The sequence below is a fragment of the Rana temporaria genome, assembly GCF_905171775.1.
Source record: "Rana temporaria chromosome 2 unlocalized genomic scaffold, aRanTem1.1 chr2f, whole genome shotgun sequence".
NCBI classification, from domain to species: Eukaryota; Metazoa; Chordata; class Amphibia; order Anura; family Ranidae; genus Rana; species Rana temporaria.
In genome coordinates, this window is record NW_024404411.1 from 435,487 (window position 1) to 462,114 (window position 26,628).

Here is a 26,628-nt window from a genome sequence, read left to right on the forward strand (position 1 = left end):
CATTGATGGAATTTTTCTCCACATATACCCTAGACATCAAACACCTTTTGGTGCTTGGGGATTTCAACCTCTGGGCCAACTCCTCGCTGGACCCCGTAGCCGACGCCTGCATCGACCATCTGGAAGGATTAGGTCTGTAGCAACTAATTCAAGGCCTGACGGGAAACATGCGCTTTTTCACATGCTGACTTTACACCCCCCCAGGTACGAAATTTAAAGTAATATTACACTTTTATTGTTTCACTTTTAGCATTATTAAATTCACTGCTCCTGAAAAAACTGACGTTTTTAAAACATTTTTTGCATTGATACATGTTTCCTGGGACAGGACCCAGGTCCCCACACACCTTTTAGGACAATAACTTGCATATTAGCCTTTAAAATTAACACTTTAGATTTCTCCCATAAACTTTAACAGGGTGTTCCGCGGCTTTTCGAATTTGCCGCGAACACCCCTAATTGTTCGTTGACTCGAACTCGAAGCTCATCCCTAATCTTCAGTGTGAATCCTCTGGTGTGTCATAAGGTGTGACTTACGTGTAAAAGTTTTGCTACATTCAGAACACTGATATGGTTTTTCTCCAGTGTGAATCCTCTGGTGTGTCATAAGGTGTGACTTACGTGTAAAAGCTTTGCCACATTCAGAACACTGATATGGTTTCTCTTCAGTGTGAATCCTCTCGTGTGTCATAAGGTTTGACTTCTGTGTAAAAGCTTGGCCACATTCAGAACACTGATATGGCTTCTCTTCAGTGTGAATCCTCTCGTGTGTCATAAGGTGTGACTTCTGTGTAAAAGCTTTGCCACATTCAGAACACAGATATGGTTTCTCTTCAGTGTGAACCCTCTGATGTATAATAAGATAATTTTTGGTTGTACAAGCTTTGTCACATTCAGAACATTGATATGTATTTTCTCCAGTGTGAACCCTCTGGTGTATCATAAGGTATGACTTCTGTGTAAAAGCTTTGCCACATTCAGAACACTGATATGGTTTCTCTCCAGTGTGAACCCTCTGGTGTATGATAAGATCATTTTTGGTTGTAAAAGCATTGTCACATTCAGAACATTGATATGTCTTCTCTCCAGTGTGAACCCTCTGGTGTATGATAAGATGAGACTTAAATGTAAAAACGTTGTCACATTCAGAACACTGATATGGTTTCTCTTCAGTGTGAATCCTCTTGTGTGTCATAAGGTTTGACTTACGTGTAAAAGCTTTGCCACATTCAGAACACAGATATGGTTTCTCTCCAGTGTGAACCCTCTGGTGTATGATAAGATCATTTTTGGTTGTAAAAGCGTTGTCACATTCAGAACATTGATATGGCTTCTCTCCAGTGTGTACCCTCTGGTGTATGATAAGACGAGACTTAAATGTAAAAACGTTGTCACATTCAGAACACTGATATGGTTTCTCTTCAGTGTGAATCCTCTCGTGTGTCATAAGGTTTGACTTACGTGTAAAAGCTTTGCCACATTCAGAACACTGATATGGTTTCTCTCCAGTGTGAACCCTCTGGTGTATGATAAGATCATTTTTGGTTGTAAAAGCGTTGTCACATTCAGAACATTGATATGGCTTCTCTCCAGTGTGATACCTCTGGTGTATGATAAGATGAGACTTAGATGTAAAAACTTTGTCACATTCAGAACACTGATATGACTTCACTCCATTATAACCCTTCTGGTGATTGATACGTTTTGCCTCCATTGTAAATCTTTATCACATTCCAACCAAGAAATATCTTCTGAAATGACTCCTCTTATGTATACATGGGTTGGACTTTACTGTAAAGTCATTGTCACTTCCAGAACACTGAAATGACTTCTCTCCTGTTGTCCTCTGAGGCGGGATCGATGTTGAAGAGAATTCAGAACAACATTTAGAACACGGATATGACTTGTGTCCTGTGTGAATCCTCCAGTGAATTGTGATAAAGACTTTCAGTGACTTCAGACACCCATATGGCTTCACTTCCCATGTGACTTTGTTGTATTGATGAAGTCCAACATGACAGAAAACTTGGTTCATCAATCCACCTGTACAGAAAAAAATAAAAAGTCAGAATTCTATAAAAAGAGCTGAATAAAGTTGTTTTCTTTTATAACATTCATTATTAAATGTATCTAATATATAGAAACAATATATACAATATTATTTTACAGAGGACAATATATTATTCCCATTGGCTGATAAAATGTACATTTTATTACAATTTCCAGCGGGAGAATCTCATTCAGAGAAATGTGCTGCATAGTGACGGAGGAATGTTCTTGGGTTCAGATTTGTGGGGACTTCAGGCAAGACGTCTAAAAATCCCATAAAATTGCAGATTTAAATGCAAAACTCATTGAAATCAATAGGAGGCAAATCTTGAAAATCAATTCTCTGCATTTTCAAAGCGATTAATTATTCCTAATGATCTTCCTCACCCTTCAGAGATGTGGTGAGATCTTCCTTTCCTTTGATCTCAGTAACCCTGGAAATCCACAGAGACATTTCAGTGGGATAGAAGATCTCACCACGTTTATAAGGTGAATGAGTAGTGATATTTTATATAAAGCTTTAGAAAGGAGGGTCATGTGTAGAGGAAAAGCCGAATAGTCATCTCTCAGGTGTATTCTGGGTAGAGGTTTGGTAAGTCTTTAAATTTCTCTCCACAAAGGGAACAGCAGATATTATATATATATATATATATATATATATATATATATATATATATATTGTAATATTGGGGGTGTTTAGCTCAAGTGGAATATGCGATTTTAAGCGATTCACGCCAGTCCGGAACTATGTTTAAGGGCTTGTTGGCCCACTTTTATTGAAAAGGCAAAAATAAACAAAAATCCAAACATAGGTTTTCCACGCAGGGGGTTTTCACTGTCCACACAGAATGGTACCTTCAGCCTCCTGGCTTACACGTGCAAAAGAAAATACCGAGCCACCTGGCTCTTGTCAGCAGTAGCACAACTGCTCAGGCTCCAGCATGGAGCTCTCCTGACTCCTGTCAGCAACCTTAGACTCAGGTCTCTGGGGTTTCACACTGCACACCTGCACTCTCCAGCTCTCTAGCTACTTCCGTGCACACCTACACTCTCTGGGTTCTCCCTTCCAAGCCTGGACTCCTCGGGAGGGTGGAGCCCAGAATGCTGGTCCTGAGTCTCCTATCAGGCCCAAACACACACCTGCACAATCAGTGTGCTGATCTATCTGAAAATCTGGACCCAGGACTGGGGATTTCATCCCACCCAGATCGCTACGAAATCCCCGGCTCCAGGTCCCAAAGTGGACTTTAATAACAATTGAGGCAACTGAAATGCCAGTTTCCTCTGTAAACTGCAAGCTTTCTGGAGCCCCTCAACCAGTCCAATTGAAAACCCTGGGTCACCACACCCCTGGGGTACCACACTACTACATATCTCCCCCCCCTTGTTTCGACCCCGAAGGGGGCGGAACACCAGCACACGTCATCAGGGTTGGGACACCCATGTGCCTTTTCCCTTTATTTAATTTGTAAGGGATCAGATTTTTAAACCCTTGTTTAGCGGAAAGCAGGGGCTCTTTTATTGGGGTGACACTGGTCCCTCTCTGAGCTCCAAGTACGGGCACCCACTTACTGTCCAAACTTGGCGTCACTTGTTTCCCCATGTACACTGCATGCTTCATTCTGTCAGTTTCATCACTAAAACCCTCATAAGACTGCAGCCTCGTCCTAGTCTCCCTCTGAAGCACATCTTGACTGTCTTGTCACTCTGAGATTTCTAAGTCATGTGACACATTGCTAAGCTTTGGGCTATTTCCCTCCAACCATGGTTTACCAGGATCCTTCTCAGATCCTAGACGTTCCTCGAACCTCAGGAAACCTTCCCCAGAATTACCCTTCTGAACCTGTAGGGGACCTAATTCTGCTTTACCCTTTACCTCTGTGTCAAACCTATCATTTCCTGTCTCACTACAATTTTCAGGGTTTGCTACAACCAGATCAACTTGACCAAGACCATCAGGTCTACCATTATTTTTGTTGTCACCCAGAGTAACCAAACCATTAACAATTGCAGATAAGCTGCATTCTCTATCATGATCAGAAATATCAATGCATTTGTCATATTTCATTTCACCCATGTTTGGCAGGGCAGTATCTGGGGAGGAACTGCACCCAGCGGTGTGGTTGTCTATGGCAGCTTCAGTATACACCAACTCCACTGGCATGAGATCCTCTGCCAGCCATTGTCCTGACCTCTGAACATTTTTGCATAACACAACATTTGGACCTTTGACTACAATCACTTCATTTATTGCTGTGCCATCTGGCACTTCCACCAACATTAGCTCATTTGGCACGGCATCATCCATTACCACATCATTAGAACCTGTGTGGATCACAGACATGACCTCTTCTGTGCGTTCGCCGTTACTTGGCGCTTCCATCTTGTGAGCAACATCTGCAGCAGCAAATGCACCATTGCATACGAGTCGCTCTGCAGGTCCTTCATCTGGCACTGCAGAAATCATGTCTGCTCCACTTTTACCAACAGAGGCCTTTTCCAACAAAGCCAACAGGCTTTTTGCCCATCTGTCCCAGTCTATTATTTCTGCGCTATCAAAGGGATAGAGTGGCTCAGTAACAGACACCTTGCACATGTCACTTTTGTTTAACTACTTGGTAACCGCCCTATAGCCGAAATACGGCTACAAGGTGGTTCCCTAACTCTAGGAGGGCGTCAATATACGTCCTCCCAGAGAGTCACAATTGCGCGCCCGAGCGGGCGCGCACACGCGATCACCGGCGCTCGGCGGGTCCACGGGACCCGCAGCAACACGGATCGCGGTAAGGAGCCAATGGAAGCGGCTCCTTACCACGTGATCGCGCCGTCCAATGACAGCGCGATCACTTGTAAACAAACCGGCGTCATGTAATGACGCCGGTTCCTCCCTCTCCTCTCTGTACCGTTCGGTACAGTGTGAGAGGAGAGGGAGGGGGGGGGGATCGGGCGGCAGCAGCAGCCGCCGCACTGTGGGCTGGATCTGTGACAATTGCAGTCACAGATCCAGCCATCCCTGCGCAATACTCTGCAAAATAAAAATAATGATGAGTGCAATACTCTGCAATACCCCACCCCATACTCTGCAATACCCTACCCCATACTCTGCAATACCCACCCCCCCATACTCTGCAATACCCACCCCCCCATACTCTGCAATACCCCACCCCATACTCTGCAATACCCACCCCCCCATACTCTGCAATACCCACCCCCCCATACTCTGCAATACCCACCCCCCCATACTCTGCAATACCCCCCCCCATACTCTGCAATACCCCCCCCCCATACTCTGCAATACCCCCCCCCCCATACTCTGCAATACCCCCCCCCATACTCTGCAATACCCCCCCCCATACTCTGCAATACCCCCCCCCCATACTCTGCAATACCCCCCCCCCATACTCTGCAATACCCCCCCATACTCTGCAATACCCCCCCCCATACTCTGCAATACCCCCCCCATACTCTGCAATACCCCCCCCATACTCTGCAATACCCCCCCCATACTCTGCAATACCCCCCCATACTCTGCAATACCCCCCCAATACTCCGCAATACCCTCAATACTCCAATACCTTGCAATACGTCGCCTATGGGGATTTTTAAGTAGCAACGTTTGGCGCAATTTCACGAGCGTGTGCAATTTTGAAGGGTGACATGTTGGGTATCTATTTACTCGGCGTAACTTCATCTTTCATATTATGCAAAAACATTGGGCTAACTTTACTGTTTTGTTTTTTTTTTAAGCACAAAACTGTTTTTTTTTTAAAAACACGCGTTCAAAAAATTGCTGCGAAAATACCGTGCAAGATAAAAAGTTGCAACAACCGCCATTGTATTCTCTAGGGTCTTTGAAAAAAAAGCATATATAATGTTTTGGGTTTCTATGTCATTTTTTAGCAAATAAATTATGATTTTTACATGTAGGAGAGAAATGTCAGAATTGGCCTGGGTGCTCCAGAATGCCTGATGGTGCTCCCTGCATGTTGGGCCTCTCTATGTGACCACGCTGTGTAAAAGTCGCACACATGTGGTATCGCCGTACTCGGGAGGAATAGCAGAATGTGTTTTGGGGTCTAATTTGTAGTATGCATATGCTGTGTGTGAGAAATAACCTGCTAATATGACAGAAACTAGATTTTTTTTTTTTTTTTTACAGAATTTTCAGTCTTTTTTCTTTTATAGCGCAAAAAATAAAAACCGCAGAGGTGATCAAATACCACCAAAAGAAAGCTCTATTTGTGGGAAAAAAAGGACAAAAATTTCAGATGGGTACAATGTTGTATGACTGAGTAATTGTCATTCAAATTGTGAGAGCACCGAAAGCTGAAAATTGGTCTGGTGATTAAGGGGGTTTTCGTGCCCAGTGGTCAAGTGGTTAAACCAGACTGTGGTAATACATTTTGAACCAGAGCAGACTGCAATACCACACTCTCACCTTCTGGTGGCGCTTCATTAAATGCATGAAGACCTTCACACCTGTCATTGCCAGACTGCATTAACCCATTTCCATCATGAGTGTTTCCAAACATATTAGTTTTAGCATTTAACATTTCATTATTACTATGTTCAGGTACCGTCTTATCCTTCAGAGTGGCACCATGACAGGAATAGTACCACTGGATTGGCGTAGAGCCAATGTGGTGCCTATATTTAAAAAGGGAACAAAGTCTTTACCAAGTAACTATAGACCTGTTAGTCTAACTTCTATAGTTGGGAAGATACTGGAACGTTTAATAAAAGACCACATGGATGAGTTCTTGCAGGAAAAAAACTATTTAAGCAGCAGACAACATGGATTCATGAAAGACAGAAGTTGTCAGACAAACCTGATTTCCTTTTATGAAGAGGTAAGTAAAACCCTGGACAGAGGCGTGGCTGTGGACGTGATATATTTGGATTTTGCAAAAGCGTTGGATACAGTTCCGCACACACGGCTCATGTGTAAGGTAAGGTCTACAGGATTGGATATATCAGTTTGTAAATGGATAGAAAATTGGCTGAAAGACAGAATTCAGAGAGTCGTGGTTAATGATTCTTACTCTGAATGGTCCAATGTTATCAGTGGTGTACCCCAAGGTTCTGGGACCCTTACTTTTCAATATATTTATAAATGATATTGGGTCTGGGATCAAAAGTAACATTTCTGTCTTTGCAGATGACACCAAGCTATGCAGTGGAATAACGTCCTTGCAGGATGTCGCCAATTTACAAGCCGACCTCAATGCTCTGTCTAATTGGGCGACTGAGTGGCAGATGAGGTTTAATGTTGATAAATGTAAAGTTATGCACTTGGGGGCTAAGAATATGCATGCATCATACATACTAGGGGGAGTACAACTGGGGGGGGTCTGTAGTGGAGAAGGATCTGGGGGTTTTAGTTGATCATAAGTTCAATAATAACATGCAATGCCAAGCTGCGGTTTCCAAAGCGAGCAAAGTCCTTTCTTGTATTAAGAGAGGTATGGACTCCAGAGAGAGAGATATCATTTTGCCCCTGTACAAATCATTAGTAAGACCTCATCTGGAATATGCAGTTCAGTTTTGGGCTCCAGTTCTCAAAAAGGATATCAGAGAACTGGAGAAAGTGCAGAGAAGGGCAACCAAACTGATAAGAGGCATGGAGGAGCTCAGCTATGAGGAAAGATTAGAGGAACTGAATTTATTCTCTCCTGAGAAGAGGAGAATAAGGGGGGATATGATCAACATGTACAAATATATAAGAGGTCCATACAGTGTACTTGGTGTTGAGTTATTCACTTTACGGTCATCACTGAGGACAAGGGGGCGCTCTTTACGTCTAGAGGAAAAGAGATTTCACCTCCAAATACGGAAAGGTTTTTTCACAGTAAGAGCTGTGAAAATGTGGAACAGACTCCCTCCAGAGGTGGTTCTGGCCAGCTCAGTAGATTGCTTTAAGAAAGGCCTGGATTCTTTCCTAAATGTACATAAAATAACTGAGTACTAAGATTTGTAGGTAAAGTTGATCCAGGGTAAATCCGATTGCCTCTCGGGGGATCAGGAGGGAATTTTTTCCCCTGCTGTAGCAAATTGGATCATGCTCTGCTGGGGTTTTTTGCCTTCCTCTGGATCAACTGTGGGTATGGAGTTGGGTGTATGGGATTGTATTGTGTTTTTTATTTTGTTTATTTTTTTGTGGTTGAACTGGATGGACTTGTGTCTTTTTTCAACCTGACTAACTATGTAACTATGTAACTATGTAACTATGTAACCATAGCTGTCCCAGGCAACCTCCGGCTCCAAAACGCAGAGCCCCATGGGGGTTTCTAGGGACACCTCTATAACCTTTGTCTCAGTTGCTAGGGGAGATAGCACATCTTTAACTGCATTCATAGCAACATTGTTATCTCTAGTGAGCTGCACTAGCCCATTAGCAACTGGACCATCAACTTTAGAAAACACAATATTATCAGTTTTACCCATCACACTGTCACATTCAACTTTACCACTTGCCTCCCCATTGAACAGGGCACTGCAGCAAGGCAAGTCCTTTTCCACACAGACAGTGGATCTCCCATTTGGGGTCACTGCAACTGCAGTGTGCACATTCACATAGTCATTTTTCATGCCATTACCAGCAACAGTTTTACCGATCACTGTAACAGGGGTTGTCATGTTCATTTGAGTACGTTGTCCATCCTTTATCGCACTTTCACTGGCCAACTCTCCCTGGTGGCCATGGGATGAAATTACAGCAGCCATTTCTGACTCCTTAGCACCCCCTGCAGGCACAACAGAAAACTCCTCCTTGTTGCCAGGGGTGACGGCAAATATATTTTCACAGGAAACTGGCTCAGCCTCATTACCTCCAGGTGCACCCCAGAATCTAGGGCAAGACAACATTTCATGCCCCAGCTGGCCACATTCCAGGCATGGTACATTTTTACACAAATCTTTAATGGGACGCCTCTCTACATCTCCACAGTAGCTCCTCCTTCCGGTTGACATTTGATCTCTTGTTGCTAAGGGAGATGGCACTCTTCCAGCTGTACATTGCTGACTCTCCCAAACGCAGCGACTTTGCGATCATTGAAACATTGTTGCTTTCAACTTGCCACGATCCTTTGTCGGCAATACGTTTCTCATGTGGTTTGCAGACTTGATATCTCCACCGTTGCTACGGGCAACCACATACCTCTCAAACTTCTGATCCGCCTTTTGGACACTCCTGGCACTCAAATCAGGTTTTCCAAACATTGTCGCAGGCCTTTGTCGGGCCATGTCACCTTGTCTTGGCGACTGAGACAAAGGGCACTTGGAGAGAACATGCCCCCACTCTCTGCACCGCAAACAGCGCTCTTGCCTCAGAGCCTTAGCAGGACTTCCCCAACTGCATCCCCTTTCAAACTTAGGACTTTGCACATTAACAGCTGGCCTGCTTGCACTAGCGTTACCAGGGGCGACCACATGCACTTCCCCTTTAACTGGAGTTAGATTAGCAAAAAACAGTCTGCAATGCTCTCCAGCAGGCTCAAACCCTTGCATCATCTTTGCAGTCACTCCACCAAACTTTTGCACCGTCCAGCAAAAAAAAATGAAGCACTGTCACTTTAAAGCAAGTTGCTTTTCACTTCTTGCAAGCTTTACTCAGCTGTACACACAGATTGTGCTGTCTCAAGCACACAAACACAGTTCATAAAAAAGATGAACTTACATTTCCAGGGATCTCCAGTTCTGCCAAGGATTCTCCTTTCACAGGTACAGAACCTGCAACATGCAATGCCTTTCGCCTGGCTGCACTTCCACACACAGCCAACAGTTCCTGACGTGAATTTACTGTGGAGCAATGACCCGGATTCCACCGTCTTGTTGCCCGCTGAATCCACCACTTGTAATATTGGGGGTGTTTAGCACAAGTGGCATATGCGATTTTAAGCGATTCACGCCAGTCCGGAACTATGTTTAAGGGCTTGTTGGCCCACTTTTATTGAAAAGGCAAAAATAAACAAAAATACAAACATAAGTTTCCCACGCAGGGGGTTTTCACTGTCCACACAAAATGGTACCTTCAGCCTCCTGGCTTACACGTGCAAAAGAAAATACCGAGCCACCTGCCTCTTGTCAGCAGTAGCACAACTGCTCAGGCTCCAGCATGGAGCTCTCATGACTCCTGTCAGCAACCTTATGCCGCATACACACCATCACTTTATGTGATGAAAAAAAATGACGTTTTTAAAAATGTCACTTTAATTGACTGTGTGTGGGGGAAAACGTAGTTTTATGTCTTCTAAAAAACGACCAAAAAAAATTGAAGCATGCTTCAATTTTATGTGTCGTTTTTCAAAAGTGCACTTTTTACTTCACAGAAATTGACCGTGTGTAGCAAAAAACGTCGTTTTCTAAGACGTTTTTTCATCCACGCATGCCCAGAAGCTACTTATGAAGCAAGCTTCAATGGAAAAACGTGGTGAACGTAACCTCGCTTTGCAAGATCATTGTGAGAAAAACGATGGTGTGTAGGCAACTTCGTCTTTGAAAATTGAAGTTTCAAAAACGTCATTTTTTACTTCACAGAAAGTGTCGTTTTTTTTCATCACATAAAGTGATGGTGTGTACGTGGCATTAGACTCAGGTCTCTGGGGTTTCACAGTGCAACCTGCACTCTCCAGCTTCTCTAGCTACTTCCTTGCACACCTGCACTCTCTGGGTTCTCCCTTCCAAGCCTGGACTCCTCGGGAGGGTGGAGCCCAGAATGCTGGTCCTGAGTCTCCTATCAGGCCCACACACACCTGCACAATCAGTGTGCTGATCTATCTGAAAATCTGGACCCAGGACTGGGGATTTCCTCCCACCCAGATCTCTACGAAATCCCCAGGCTCCAGGTCCCAAAGTGGACTTTACTAACAATTGAGGCAACTGAAATGCCAGTTTCCTCTGTAAACTGCAAGCTTTCTGGAGCCCCTCAACCAGTCCAATTGAAAACCCTGGGTCACCACACCCCTTCAATATCTACACTCCACTCTAAAAAAATAGAGTTCTGAAGCTTTTTTGGGGTGATTGTTGCACATAGGGCAGCCCAGTCCAATGAATGGTCTACCCTATGCGTGACAAGTGAAAATGCTTCAGAATGATAAAAAACCTCATGGGGGGAATGCGAGTTCCCACTACGCAGAGATATGAATGCGGCTTGACAGCTGAGTGACTCCATCACCTCCATCTTATGTACTTATTTAAAGCTGGCCATATACCATGCAATCTGATTGTACAATGTCCTTTAGGTGTACCAGGTTGTATAGTGTATGGTGATCATTACAGAACCCAGGACACACTTCTCCAAATTGCAATATTACAGCTCTATCAACATCCGTTGTTATCTGATCGCTCAGCTCCTGCACACTCTGCCAAATAAACGATCTATAGCTGTGTATTTAGTGAGAATGGTGATCACTGATTGCATAGGAAAAACGTGCACCTGATGAGGTGGGTGGAAGGGGGGAGGGTAGATGGTGCAGGGTGTGTCCAGGAAGTAAAGGAGAAGTGATTATCCACTTAAGGACCAAACCTCTTTCTGAGATTTGGTGTTTACATGTTAAAAACTATTTTTTACTAGAAAGTCAATTAGAACCCCCAAACATTATTAAAAAAATAAAAATTCTAACACCCTAGAGAATAAAATGGCGGTCATTGTAATACTTTATGTCACACCGTATTTGCACAGCGGTCTTACAAGCGCAATTTGTTGGGAAAAATTAAACTTTTTTTAGTTAAAAAATAAGACAACAGTAAAGTTAGCCCATTTTTTGTATAATGTGAAAGATAATGTTACGCCAAGTAAATTGATACCCAACATGTCACGCTTCAAAATTGCACCCGCTCGTGGAATGGCGACAAACTTTTACCCTTAAAAATCTCCATAGGCGACGTTTAAAAAATTCTACAGGTTGCATGTTTTGAGTTACAGAGGAGGACTAGAACTAGAATTATTGCTCTCACTCCAACCATCGTGGCGATACCTCACATGTGTGGTTTGAACACCGTTTTCATATGTGGGCGCTGCTCACGTATGCGTTTGCTTCTGCACACAAGCTCGGCGGGACCGGGCGCATTTAATTTTTATTTCTTTATTTTTTACACTGTTCTTTAAAAAAAAGTGTCACTTGTATTCCTATTACAAGGAATGTAAATATCCCTTGTAATGGAAAAAAAGCATGACAGGTCCTCTTATATATGAGATCTGGGGGTCAAAAAAAGTCACATCTCATATGAATTGACATAAAAATGTAATATAAAATACAATTGTCATTTAAAAAAAAATACAAACAAATGTCCCTTTAAGATCTATGAGCGGAAGTGATGTTTTGACGTGGCTTGCACCCTGCTATGGTATGGAGACGGGTGGGGGGCATCTTCCCCTCACTCATCTCCATACCCAGCCAGCAGATAGATGTGATTGCCTCCACCGCTACCGACAGCTCCGGTTAGCTGCAGAGGGCACGGGAGAGTGGCGGGAGGGGGAGAGTGGCGGGAGGGGGAGGGCCCTCTCCCACCACCGATAAAAGTGATCTTGCTGCAAATCTGCCGCAGAGACCACCATTATCAGAAACCGGACCCCCGGCGAAGAGGAGGATACCGGAGTTATAGAAGCTAGCTGCTGCCATAACAGAGATATCCCTCTTCAAACAGCCGACGTATATCGGAGTGCGGAGGTCCGGAAGTGATTATACAGCCAAGTGGGCACAGGTGGGGGGTGTAAGATAAATAGAAATAAGTACATTAATGGTATATTGGTACATGGGGGGCTGGGATTTAGGTGGGGAGGGGAACTTATCATTGAAGTCAGCAATGTGAGGGGGGGCAGTGTTTGGGATGCACAGTGTTTATAGATTAGTGAGGGGTGAAAGGACACAGTGAGGTGCTGGGACAATAAAGACCGCTCTTGGACAGATTGTCTGGTGAGGACTAATTACCACAAAGCTACAAGATAACATGTCCCAGAAGGGGGCGCTCTGTCGGGGGGGGGGGTAGAGAAGAGTGATCTGGAGATCTGACCTCGGAACCATGGAGGGAACAGTAATGGGAGGTGACAGGACAGCATGGCACGAGGGGCCCGACACCCCGTGTTTTCCAGAACAGATAACAGATTCAGAGCATAGAAGATAGGAAAAAGAGTGTGTCCAAGGGCACATGAAGGTCAGTAGACGGAGGAAGAAAAAGGGGGGGTAGAAAGGGGGTGAATATAGAGCACAAAGAAGGGGGGGAAGGGGGGGGGGGAAACTCGCGAGCACAGCTCCACGCCGCCTTCCCAAAGCTGTTGTTCTTCACGTCAGACAGTCCAAGGGGGGGTCCTCACATCCCAGTGAGTGAATCGTCAGTTGATTTGGTCAACCCCCCTGAGGGCCTGGCCCTCCGCTGAAAATTTAAAGATGTTCCATAGTTGCCACCTCTTGGAGTAGGATTACTCCTATATTGGCTTGTGAGAATAAAGTCTTCCATCTGGTTGATGTCATCAACCTTTTGAGCCACGTGGGCGATGGTCGGTGCGCATTGAGACTTCCACAGGAGTGGGATGCAGGCCTTTGCTGCGTCTAGTAGGTGTCTGAAGACTGATTTTTTGTAAATACCGGCCGGGATGTCAGTGGAGTGCAGGAGGAAGTATGCCGGGTCGTCCGGGACCTGTCAGTCTGTGAATTTTTGGACTATTCTGTGGACCTCTCTCCAGTATGTCTGTATCCCTGGGTAAGTCCAGAAAATTTGGAGCAAAGTGCCTCTTTCTTTTTGGCATCAGGGAAAAATTGATGTAATAGTGCCGGAGTCCTGTACCAGCACGTAAGAATTTTGTAATTAGTCTCCTGTATTTTGGAGCACAAGGAAGAAAATGTGTAAATTTAAGGATGTGTTGTCGTTTGCTGGCAGAGAGGTGGCAGTCTAGATCTCGCTCCCATTTGACAAGGCTCGGAAGTTGGAAAGCCTCAGTCAGTGTTATGAGCATGTTATACATCAATGAAAGTGCGCGTGGTAGTACCGCATGTGCCTGTGCAGAGTTCCTCTAGTGTCGTAACAGGGTGAGTATCTGGAGTCAGGGGTGTCAAAAGTTTAAGGAAGTGACTAAGTTGAAGTGCCCTCAGAAAGTACAGTCGGTACTGTCCGTCTGGGTCCGAGAGCTCCCCAGTTGTTTTCCACCTACCCCTGTTGCTGAAATGCCAGGCTTGGCAAACTCCCGCCCTCCACAGGTCTCGGAATTTCTTGTCGCTGATGCCCGGTTCGAATTGGGGGTTCCCTAAAGTAGGGCGTAGAATGGAGTGTTGGGAGAAAAAGGAAGGGTTGGATATTAGTTGTGCGCAAATCTTCACAGTGGTACCTATCAGCGGGTGTCGTTTGAGGCTGGAGGGTAGGGCCATGAAACACCAAGGTGCCCCTTGGAGGTGAACTTCAGTCTGTGGCTGCTCCAGCTGTGACCAAAGTTTGGTGTCTTTGTGATGACACCAGTCTAAGAGCCTGTTCAGATGGACAGAGTTATAATAAGAATGGATGTCCGGCATTGCCAGGCCCCCGTATTGCTTAGGTAGTGAAAGTATTTTCTTTTGTATGCGGGGTCTTTTCCCTGCCCATAGGAATTTTATAAAGGTCGAGTGTATTTGTCTGAAGAAGTCCGCAGGTATTTGGATAGGGAGAGCTTGGAGCATGAAAAGAAATTTGGGCAGGACCGACATTTTAAGAATGTTGCAGCGGCCAAACCAAGAGTGCAGGCCGCTGCCCCATTGGTCCAGAAGTTTTTGGACAGTTTTCGGGGGGGGGGGGGGGGAATTGAGTTGGAAGAGTTGGGTGAATTTGGGAGGGATGTGCGTACCCAGGTATTTTAGGGCCGTGTCAGTCCATTTTAAGTTGAAGCTACCCCAGAGGTGTGAGAGCTGTGGTTGTGGGATGCCCACCCCCATCGCCACTGATTTGGTAAAGTTTATTTTAAGGTTAGAGAGCCGACCGTATACGTCAAACTCCCGCATCAGGTTGGGGAGTGAGACGGTTGGGTTGGTGAGGGAGAATAATAGGTCATCCGCGTACGCTGACACCTTGTGTTGTAATTTGTCTTACACCAGGCCAGAGATATTCGGGTTCAGTCTAACATGGCACAGGAAGGGTTCTAAGGACAGTGCGAAAAGTAATGGCAATAATGGACAGCCCTGTCTGGGCCCATTAGTAATCTGGAATGGTTCGGAAAGTACTCCATTCGCCCTCACCCTTGCCGACGGGGTGGAGTAGGCCGCAGATATCCAGTGTAGCATGTTGTGTCCTACTCCTATATGGTCCAGTGTCGCAAATATGAATTTCCAGCTCATCCGGTCAAACGTTTTCTCAGTGTCCGTTCCAAGAAACACACACAGTGTTTTATTGCTATTAACTATGTGCAGTAGGTTCAGCACCTTGGTGGTGTTGTCCCTAGCCTCCCTGGCCGAGACAAACCCTACTTGGTGGATTAGATGCGTCAGGTGTAGAGTTGAGCGGACACCTGGATGTTCGGGTTCGGACCCGAACCTGGACTTTGAAAAAAAGTTTGGGTTCGGGACATAACCCGAACCCGGACTTTGACCCGGACCCGAACCCCATTGAAGTCAATGGGGACCCGGACTTTTGACTACAAAAATGTCTCTAAAAAACTAAGGGAAATGGCAGCAAAATGTCGGGAAGAGCATGGCAAGTACTCTGAAAATAAATGTGGATAGGGAAATAACTCAAAATGGCATAAAAAAATAAAAATTAAAAAAAATTCAAATTTTGCAAAATGTCGGGAAGAGCATGGCAAGTACTCTGAAAATAAATGTGGATAGGGAAATAACTCAAAATAACAAACAAAAATCATTTTGCAAAATGTTGGGAACAGCATGGCAAGTACTCTGAAAATAAATGTGGATAGGGAAATAACTCAAAATAACAAAAAAAAAAAAATTGCAAAATGTCAGGAACAGCATGGCAAGTACTCTTAAAATAAATGTGCATAGGGAAATAACTCAAAATAACATAAAATAAAACATAAAAAAATAAAAATAAAAAATAAAATCATTTTGACCTAGGAGGACGAGGTCCATATGTATTAGGAGGTTGAGGTGAATGTGGCGGTGTAGGTGGAAGCGGCGGTGGAGGAGGAGGAGGAGGAGGAGGTAGCCAACACAGCAGGTTTTGGTTTTTAATGTATGTATTTTTTAAATTAGGGTAAACCCCAAAAGAGTGAGAAAGATCTAGGGTTGCTACCTCATCCCTTTAAACCTGAACACAGAGTTACACAGGTTCTGGGGCTAATTTAATGTCGATAAGGCACCAAGTGAGTTTAATTAGCAGCACTTTAATCAGCCAGAGAACCCGTGTAATTAATATGTTTTGCTTTGAAAGTGATGAGATGGCAACCCTAGAAAGCTCAGAAAAAAACAATGGCTGGGTAAGGCCGGCCCGGTGTCTATTCTGCACAAGGTACGGACAACTCCTCTGGGATCCATGCCTGGTTCATTTTAATGAACGTGAGCTTGTCCACATTGTCTCTGGACAGGCGGCTGCGGTTGTCTGTGATAACGCCCCCTGCCGTGCTAAATACACGTTCAGACAATACACTGGCCGCAGGGCAGGCCAGCACCTCCAAGGCGTAAAGGGCAAGCTCAGGCCATGTGCCCAATTTGGAGACCCAGAAGTTTAAGGGGGCATTGCCATCATTCAGTACGTGTAGGGGTGTGCTCACATACTGCTCCACCATGTTGCTGAAATGCTGCCTCCTGCTAAAACGTTCCATATCAGCTGGTGGTGCTGTTTGTTGTGGCGTGCTGACAAAGCTTTTCCACATTTTGTGTAAATGGGGGGGTGTAGTAGCGCTTGCAAATATAGAACTAAATAGTAATAAATTATTAAACACAGCAACGTGTGATGATGGACCAGTATTCAATAAATTATGTTCCACTCCTACTTCCTCCAAGACTCCTCTCACATCAATTGTGATGTGAAGGATGGAAATAGTGAATATTGATGAAAGTGAAATCCAACAATTTATGACTCAAACAAAAATGTAAGTCATATAAATAATGTGTGAAACAATTATATCGACAAGTGATATACAATAAATATTAAATAAACACCGATTGAAATTAAAAGGTGTAGGTGAAAAATGAATAAATAGTCCAAAAGACATGCATAAAAAAATTGCACCTCTATTAGTGCCAGTAAATGTGAAAATAATGTTCAGGTAAAACAATAATGTTCAAGACAAAAAACTTTGTGTTTAAAAGTGAAAAAATAAATAAATAAATAAATATATTCATAAAGTGCTTGATGAAATAAGGTGCTTAATGAAATAATTTCCAACAAAGTGGAATAGTGCTTGATCGATGCTGCAATCCAATTCACGATCCTTCCGTGTAGTAGTGCAGATCAAACTTGGGGGAAATCCTAGCCTCTCACCTCAAGGAAGGCTATTCAAGCCTAAATGTAGTAAAAATGGAGACCAGCAGGTATAGCTATGGATCCCGGACAGCCCAGCTTGTTTCCAGCACCCGTCCACAGACCATCCAGACCATCAATAAAAGCAAAAAGCAAACTCTATGGTGTAGTATATACGGGTAGGGTTTAATAAACAAAACAGTATCACTCACAGTTAAAATCTCTGTAAACAGCAGGTGGTTACAGGAGGCGTAGTAACAAACAGCTGATCTCCGCTCTCGGCCGCGAGTGGAGATGACGTCACCGACGGCACTTCTCTATCCCCTGACGTGTTGCGCGGCTGATCGACGCCGCTTAATTATACCTATGATTAAGCGGCGTCGATCAGCCGTGCAACGCGTCAGGGGATAGAGAAGTGCCGTCGGTGACGTCATCTCCGCTCGCGGCAGAGAGCGGAGATCAGCTGTAATCAGCACCTGTCATAATGTGCGAAAACACGCCGGTCGTTGCGGAGACACTGCAGCATGTAATTGCTCATTGCTGCCCAGAGGCAACGAAAAGCTGTCCCCTGTGGGAGGTGTATCATCTGTGTCCTCTGTATCCCCCCAGCCACGCACCAGTAATGGCCATGAGCTGGTCTGGATGCCATCCTGCTGTGAAGATGGTTCCTCCTCCTCCTCCATGTCTTCCTCCTCCTCATCCTCCACCGCGTCATCCTCCAGAACTGTGCCCTTGCTAGACAATTGTGTACCTGGCCTTTGTTGGTGCACGAACCCACCCTCGCAGCCACTTGTGAATGACTGCCCTGAAAGCCTTGGAAATTATCCCGATTACTCCTCCTCCTCCTCCTCCTGTGCCACACCCTGTTCCATCATCACCCGTAGCGTTTTTTCAAGGAGACATAGTACTGGGATAGTCACGCTGAGAGCGGCGTCATTGGCACTGGCCATGTTGGTGGAGTACTCAAAACAGCGCAACAAGGCACACAGGTCTCGCATGGAGGCCCAGTTATTGGTGGTAAAGTGGTTCTGTTCAGCAGAGCGACTCACGCGTGCGTGCTGCAGCTGGAACTCCACTATCGCCTGCTGCTGCTCGCACAGTCTGGCCAGCATGTGCAAGGTGGAGTTCCACCTTGTGGGCACATCACATATGAGGCGGTGAGCGGGAAGGCCGAAGTTACGCTGCAGTGCTGCCAGGCGAGCAGCAGCAGGGTGAGAACGCCGAAAGTGCGCACAGACGGCCCACACTTTCTGCAGCAGCTGTGGCATATTGGGGTATGTTCTCAGGAAACTCTGCACCACCAAATTCAGCACATGCGCCAGGCAAGGAATGTGCGTCAAATCGGCTAGGCCCAGAGCTGCTACGAAATTTCGCCTGTTATCGCACACCACCAGGCCCGGCTTGAGGCTCACTGATGCCAACCACTCATCGGTCTGTTGTTCCATGTCCCTCCACAACTCCTGCGCGGTGTGTGGTTTTTCCCCCAAACAGGAAAGTTTTAAAACTGCCTGCTGGCGTTTACCCATGGCTGTGCTGAAGTTGGTGGTGAATTTGTTACGCTGACTGGATGAGGAGGTGGTAGAGGATGAGGAAGCGGAGTAGAAGGAGTTAGGAACAGGAGGCAAACTGAAGCGCCCTGCAATCCTCGGTGGTGGAAGGACATGCGCCAAACTGCTTCCGCCTCAGGCCCAGCCACCACTGCATTTACCCAGTGCGCTGTTAGGGAGATATAACGTCCCTGACCGTGCTTGCTGGTCCACGTATCCGTAGTTAGGTGGACCTTGGCACAGATGGCGTTGCGCAGTGCACACCTGATTTTGTCCCCCACTTGTGCAGGGAAGGGATGGCTCGCCTGGAAAAGTAGTGGCGGCTGGGCACGACGTACTGTGGGACAGCCAATGCCATCAGGCTTTTAAAACTCTGCGTCTCCACCAGACGGAATGACAGCATTTCAAAGGCCAGTAATTTTGAAATGCTGGCATTCAGGGCCAGGGATCGCGGGTGGGTAGGGGGGTACTTCCTCTTCCGCTCCAGTGTTTGGGAGATAGAGAGCTGAATGCTTCCATGGGACATTGTGGAGATGTTTGGTGACCCAGGTGGTAGTGTTGCTTGCCGGTCCGCTAATTGAGGGATGGCAGGTGGCTCTGTCACTACAGAGGTGGACGAAGAGGCAGAGAGGCCAGAGACTGATGCAGAAGAGGAAGCAGGAGGAGCCAGAGACCTTTCTGGGTTTTTGAGGTGTCTACTCCACTGCAGCTCGTGCTTTGCACTTAGATGCCTGGTCCTGCAGGTTGTGCTCAGGTTGAGAACGTTTATGCCTCGCTTCAGGCTCTGATTGCACAATGTGAAAACCACGCGTGTCTTGTCATCAGCACATTGTGTGAAGAACTGCCACGCTAGGGAACTCCTTGGTGTAGTGATCAAAACAACTACACTTGGACCTGGCTTTGGTGTGCTCGGTCCCTTGCTGGGTTGGGCAGTAGCAGGCGTACTGTCTAGGGGACGGACGCTCTGCTTTGGCACCCTGCTCCCTCTTTTGCTGTGCTGGTGGCTCTGTGCAACCACCGCCTCTTCCTCCGAACTACACGGGTCACCTGCATGAGGTTTATTCCATGTCGGGTCGAGGACCTCATCGTCCTCCACATCATCTTCCACCCAGTCTTCACCACTGCCCTCCTTGTCGGTCTGCACAATTGCAAAAGCACCAGCAGTTGGCAACTGTGTTTCATCATCATCCAAGACGTGCTGTGATGGTCCCCCCATGTACTCATCTTGAAATATAAGTGGTTGGGCATCAGTGCACTCAATCTCTTCCCCTTCTGAGGCTGGGCTAGGTGGATGGCCCTGGGAACACATGCTAACAGACTCATCAAAAAGAAGAAGAGACTGCTGCATGCTTTGGGGCTCAGACTGCTTGGCTGATTTGCAAGGGGGTGAGGTGAAAGACTGATGGTGGACATCGGCTGCAGGCGCCAACTCTGAGATTTCAGCACAAGACTGGTTGGAAAACAATGTGAAGGAACTGGAGGCACTGTCAGCAACCCAATCTACTACCGCCTGCTCTGCTCCTGGCCTCAACATTCGTAGAGCTGGATTAGGCCCGGCTACTCGCACCTGAGAAAGGTGTTTCACTTGTGCTTGTAGCTGGCACAGATCGACCACGTCCTCTCCCTGTAACAGGATCTCCACCAGCAGCACCACGACCGCGGCCACGTCCCTTATTTGACGTTTTCCTCATATTTCTCAAATTTAGGGTCTTGCCCTAATTTTGAGAAATTTTAAATACAAAAATAGTGTAATATGGTGAAATAGGCAGAGATTCACCTATATATTTCTCCACCTATAGCAAGAAGCAGGAACCCAGCCCTAAACAATGTATATCACAGGGGACAGGTAGAGTGCTGGTGAAATATACAGTCACCTATAGATTGCTGTCCCTATAGGAAAAATTCTGGAACCTGTCCCTCAACTATGTACTGGACACAAACACAGTGTATCACAGGTGCACAGGTGGTGGCAGGTGCAGTGCTGTTGAAATATACAGAGTCACCTATAGATTGCTGTCCCTATAGCTGAACAAAATTCCTAAACTATATGAAGCACAGCAGATGTCACAGGAATAAATAGTGCTTGTTTAGATTTATGAAGCAGGATACACCTCTCTGACACTGTCCCTAAGCAGCAGCAGCAGCAGCAGCAGCCTCTCCGTTTCATAACTAAAGCAGAGTGACGATCTGTGCTGTGTGCCTCTATCTAATATAGAGGCTGGTCACATGCTGGGTCACATGCTGCACTGGCCAATCACAGCCATGCCATAAGTAGGCATGGCTGTGATCAGTTCCCAGTCACAGTAGTAAAATGAATGGCGATTGGCTGCCGTGCAGCGCGCCAAAAAGAACCCGAACCCAAACTTTTTCCAATTATTCGGGTTCGGGTCCGGGTTCAGGAAAAACCCAGTTCGGGTTCGCTCAACCCTAGTGCTCGGATAAGGGTCTGGTATGGAATTTGGGGGACCCCCACACATTTTTTTTGCCGTTTTTTTCAATGACTTTTATCTGTATTGCTGGAACCCGACAATTCATTATAGCTGCGATCAGTTTTAAATGACTTTTTTTCCTTTAGAAATGTCATTTTGTGCAGGGACTGTTCTAAACACGGGAAACATGCGCTACTTCACAGACATATTATAGACACCCCCAGGTACGAAATTTAAAGGAATATTTCATTTTTATTGTTTCACTTTAAGCATTTTTAAAATCACTGCTCCCGAAAAAACGGCAGTTTTTAAAACTTTTTTTAGAGGTGCACCGAAATGGAAATTTCAGAACCGAAATAAAAAAGAATGTCAGGCCGAAACCGAAACTGACTTTTCTTTTTTTTTATAATTGTATGTTAAAACACCACCACCACCTCCTCCCACAATCACCTCTGCCGATTGGCTAACTGACATTGATTGACAGCATCAGGAGCCAATGGCACCGCTACTGTGTCTCATCAAATCAGGAGAGAGAGTCTCAGACAGCAAAGAGACTCGTGGACATCGCTGGATAAAGATAGGGCTCAGGTAAGTAGTGGGGGGGCTGAGGGGGGGAGGGGCACACAGAAGGATTTGTATCTTTATGCATAGAATGCACCTTCTGCCTTTATAACGCCTTTCATTGTATCTTCCGATATTTTACACTTACCTGGCGGCACTTTTATTGGCTGTTCCTGGAAAGTGACATCTTTGTGTTCAGAGGGGAAATCTTCCCTCCACTGCTGTCTGCACATCACCAAGAGACCCCCCCTCCCCCGTCCTCCCACCACTGGACACACCCCCCCGACCAACACACCAATCAGGAAGAGTCCTCCACCTTCTTCTACATTTCACAGGGAAGTCTGACTCCCCAAGATAAGGAAAAGCTTCTCCTAGGACAGCGCCCTCTCCAGATAACACCCTCCATGGGGAGGGGCACCTTCATACACACCGGGGGGGGGACACAGACAAGAATTACCCCCACTCTATAATATACAATGTATACAGGACATGCTGGGACTTGTAGTCCTCCGGTGTATAATATACAATGTATACAGGGCATGCTGGGACTTGTAGTCCTCCTGTGTATAATATACAATGTATACAGGACATGCTGGGACTTGTAGTCCTCCTGTGTATAATATACAATGTATACAGGACATGCTGCGACTTGTAGTCCTCCGGTGTATAATATACAATGTATACCGGACATGCTGGGACTTGTAGTCCTCCTGCGTATAATATAAAATGTATACAGGACATGCTGGGACTTGTAGTCCTCCACTCTATAATATACAATGTATACAGGACATGCTGGGACTTGTAGTCCTCCTGCGTATAATATAAAATGTATACAGGACATGCTGGGACTTGTAGTCCTCCACATGCATACACACATACTCATAATACTAAGATGAGAAGTGTAACAAGACCCTTGCTCGCTCGCTTCCGCTCTCCCGACACTCCTCTGCTACTATTGAGTCAGCTTGCAGATTGCAACGTCTGAGGGTTCGGTCATCCAAGGCTCCGGGATCCGAACTACAGCTATGTGCCGTTTGGTATCCATTAGAGCAAACACCAGGCAGGCTGTATGTAAGTTCAAAACAGGAAGTCCTTTATTGGAAGCACACAACACACTTTTATACAGAATTTGGAACATCCCGCCCCCAACAACCGCTTTCCTATTGGTCAATTGTAAAGTACATGGAGTCCTCCTTCAGGTCCTCGTAGCCATGCAAATGGGGACTTGAAAATGAGTCAGCAGGGATTGGTCCGATAGCTTGATTAAAAGGACTGTTATGTGTAATGAGACAGAAGCCCCAGGGGGCAATAAATGTACACAATAGCCAGACACAGAACAATGGAGCCGTCTGGAGCCTTAAGACAGAGCAGAAGACCCCCCACTGTGTAACAGATTTCAAGGAGGAACACTTCCGCATTCCAAGGTCCATGACAAAGAGATATACATAATGTTTCCTCCTAATGATGTTACAAAGATGATAAGACAGGTCCTAAATCCAACCTTTGTCTTCTCTTTATGTTCCATGTTGTTGGTATATCGGAGTGGTGACACCCATGTGGGCGGTACCCGGGCTGTCTTCTCATGGCCGTTATTAGCAGTTGGGTCCCCACATAACATACAGGTTCCAGGGCCCCCTGAGGTTCTCAGCCCAGTACTGCCCCCTACATGAATGGAGGTCTATCCTTCCCATCCTCCGGATTGTGTATGGTTAACCCCGTCTCTCCCAGGAGTACTCACACATTACATCCAAGCACCGGCTTCCAGGACTCTGCAGTCCGGGTTCCACCAACCCTCACGTCTCTCCTTCCCCTCCAGGCAACGGCTGTAATGATCGGCACTTCTCTCCTAAATACTCACACCGAGGTCAGATCTTACAGAAAACCTTCTTTACGTGTTTTATAAGATCTTATTCTGTGAATAGTAACCCCAGAGAGACACATCGGTGTCCGTAGTCTCCTTCCATTCTCCGTCTCACAAATCATTATATAGACTGCTGGAGAGGAAAGTCAGTTTTACTAAAAGGAAATATTCGAGGATCTCAGAAGAAGCAGGAACTGGTGAAGACGTGAACAGGAACTTGCGGTTTAACAGACAGCTACTGGTATAAGCCGAGGAGATCAACGGATCTCTATTACAACTGTCTCAGGCGTTCATACACAACAATCCATATATTGGCACAGAGAGTAACGGCCCAACTCATGGCTGAGATCGTAAATCATTACTTCATGCCGGAGAACCTTGTATGTCTAGTGAACAATTAGTCTGATTCTTCTTTTGCTCTCCATATGTCCTCTAGATTCACTATTCTCCTTTCCCTGGAGGTGAAAACCAAGAGAAACACCGGCTCCTGGCCTAGTCTGAACCAAGAGAAACGCCGGCTCCTGGCCTAGTCTGAACCAAGAGAAACACTGGCTCCTGGCCCACTCTGAACCAAGGGAAACACCAGCTCTATAACCAGTCTGAACAAATAGAAACATCATCTCCCATCCCAGCATGAACCAACGGTAATATCAGCCTCTATCCCAGTCTGAACCAAGAGAAACACCAGCTCTATAACCAGTCTGAACCAAGGGAAACATGAGCTTGTGGTCCAATCTGAACCAGGAAAAACACCAGTTCTTGGCCCAGTCTGAACCAATGGAATTACCAGCTGCTGGTCCAGTCTGAACAAATAGAAACATCATCTCCCATCCCAGCATGAACCAACTGTAATATCAGCCTCTATCCCAGTCTGAACCAAGGGAAACACCAAATCCTAACCCAGTAAAAACAAAGGGAAACACTAACTCCAGGTCCTGTCTGAACCAAAGGTAATATCAGCCTCTGTCCAAATGATGGCAGAGATAGTAAATAGTTACTTCATGCTGGAGAACCTTGTACATCTAGTGAATAATTAGTCTGATTCTTACTTTGCTCTCCATATGTTGATTAGCTTCATTATTCACCTCTCTCTGGAGGGGAAAACTAAATGAAACACCAGCTCGCGGCCCAGTCTGAACCAAGGCAAACACATGCTCATTGCCCACTTGTAGGGTGACCAAGTGTCCCGGATTGCCCGGGACAGTCCGCATTTTGCAGGTCTGTCCCGGGCACATTCATTCCAGGACAATACAGTGTTCCGGAATGAAACTGACACAGCCACCCCCCCGGGGCCGATCTGATGGCCCCAAAAAAGGCTGCCACATCACTGCTTTACTCACTGACAGTACTTGTCCTGGCCGGGGATGCCTGGAGGAGCACATTCCCCGCCCCCTGCTTGTGATTGGAGAAATCATAAATCCCGCCTCTTGTGTCAAATGACTGTGCTGTGTTACAGCACTAAGGATGATCTCCAGTGTGTTCGCATAGTACACGTGCAGAGCCCGCCAGGAAGTTTGCACGGCGCTGTGCTAATCACAGGCAAGGAGACATTGTCCCGATGCTCGGCTGCAAAGATCGAGAAATGTCTCCCTGCCTGTGATTAGTGCAGTGCCGTGTGGACTTCCTGGCGGACTCTGCATGTGTACCATGTGAACACGCTGGAGCTCATCCTTTGTCACAATCAGGCATCGGGCGCGAAGGCCAATTGCTACAGCAGTTGCAGAGCAGGCATCAGGCAATAGAGTAGTACAGGAACAGGCCGAGGGTCAAACACTGGTGGTTGCAGGTTGGGATCAGGCATCAGAGTAGTACAGGAACAGGCCGAGGGTCAAACACAGGTAGTTGCAGATACAAATGGCAGAAGCGCAGACAAATCACAAGGCACTGGCTGGGAAGGCACAATAACCTGGCAAAGAGGAAGTGCTGAGACAAGGCTTTTATAGGAAGTCTGTGGGAGGAGCAAAGAGTTCAAGGTTCAGTTGCAATCAAGACACCAAGCAGAGTAGTCTAATGGATCAGATAGGTTTATCCAGCAGATCAGGCAGGGAACTGTCCAGCATCTCATATAGCTCAGTGGGAAAAGACAATGCCGGACAGAGAAGAGGTCCCAGGTTCAAGTCCAGGTCCTGACATCCTTATACAGCACAAGCTGAATTTTGGGAAAGGGGGAGGTGTCCCTGAATGGTAGTTTGGAAATGTGGTCACCCTAGTCACTAGGCAGAACAGGGGAATAGCCTGTTTAGAAAGATATTCCCCTGTTCTGCCTTTGCCGACCACAATCGCGGGCCACCCGGGAACATTGAGTTCCCAGGACCTCTAGCACACTCACGAGGCACATGACGCGCGCTGGGAGACAAAATTAAAGGGACGTACAGATACACCCATTTGCCTACCCATGTAATTGTGTCGACGTATATTTGTGTTCGGCAGTCGGCAAGTGGTTACACTCCCTTCCGCAAAAAAGTTTTATCCCTATTGTGGGGTCACCAGTCCGGTATTTGTAAATTGAAATCATATCCCCTCTCATCGTCTCTTCTCCAGAGAGAATACGTTCATTGCTCACAACTTTTCCTCATCACTAATGTCCTCCATTCCTCCTCCAGACCCTTTATTAGCTTTGTTGCCCTTCTTTGTACTCTCTCCATTTCCAGTACATCCTTCCTGAGGACTAGTGCCCAGAACTGGACGGCATACTCCAGGTGCGTCCGGACCAGAGTCCAATTTGCATGTATGTGAACACAGCCTTAATGTCCAGCAATGAAGAGAACACTGATACCGAGAAGTAGATTCAGAAGTCCCAGATCAG

General features: G+C 46.0%; 1 protein-coding gene across 2 annotated transcripts in view; it reads right to left on the reverse strand.

Annotated features, from left to right (window-relative positions):
- Window positions 1-442: 442 nt before the first annotated feature.
- LOC120921577 (zinc finger protein 605-like) overlaps window positions 443-26,628 on the reverse strand; it is a 39,777-nt gene continuing 13,591 nt past the window's right edge. The window contains exons 3-4 of one of the 2 annotated variants that reach the window (XM_040334079.1): window positions 594-2,043; window positions 457-509 (exon numbers count right to left, since the gene is read on the reverse strand). In XM_040334079.1, coding sequence (XP_040190013.1) covers window positions 491-509; window positions 594-1,714 — 1,140 coding nt within the window. In that variant the 5' untranslated portion in view covers window positions 1,715-2,043 and the 3' untranslated portion in view covers window positions 457-490. Of the gene's footprint in view, window positions 2,044-26,628 lie in introns of both variants that reach the window. The other variant, XM_040334078.1, reaches the window with a different exon arrangement.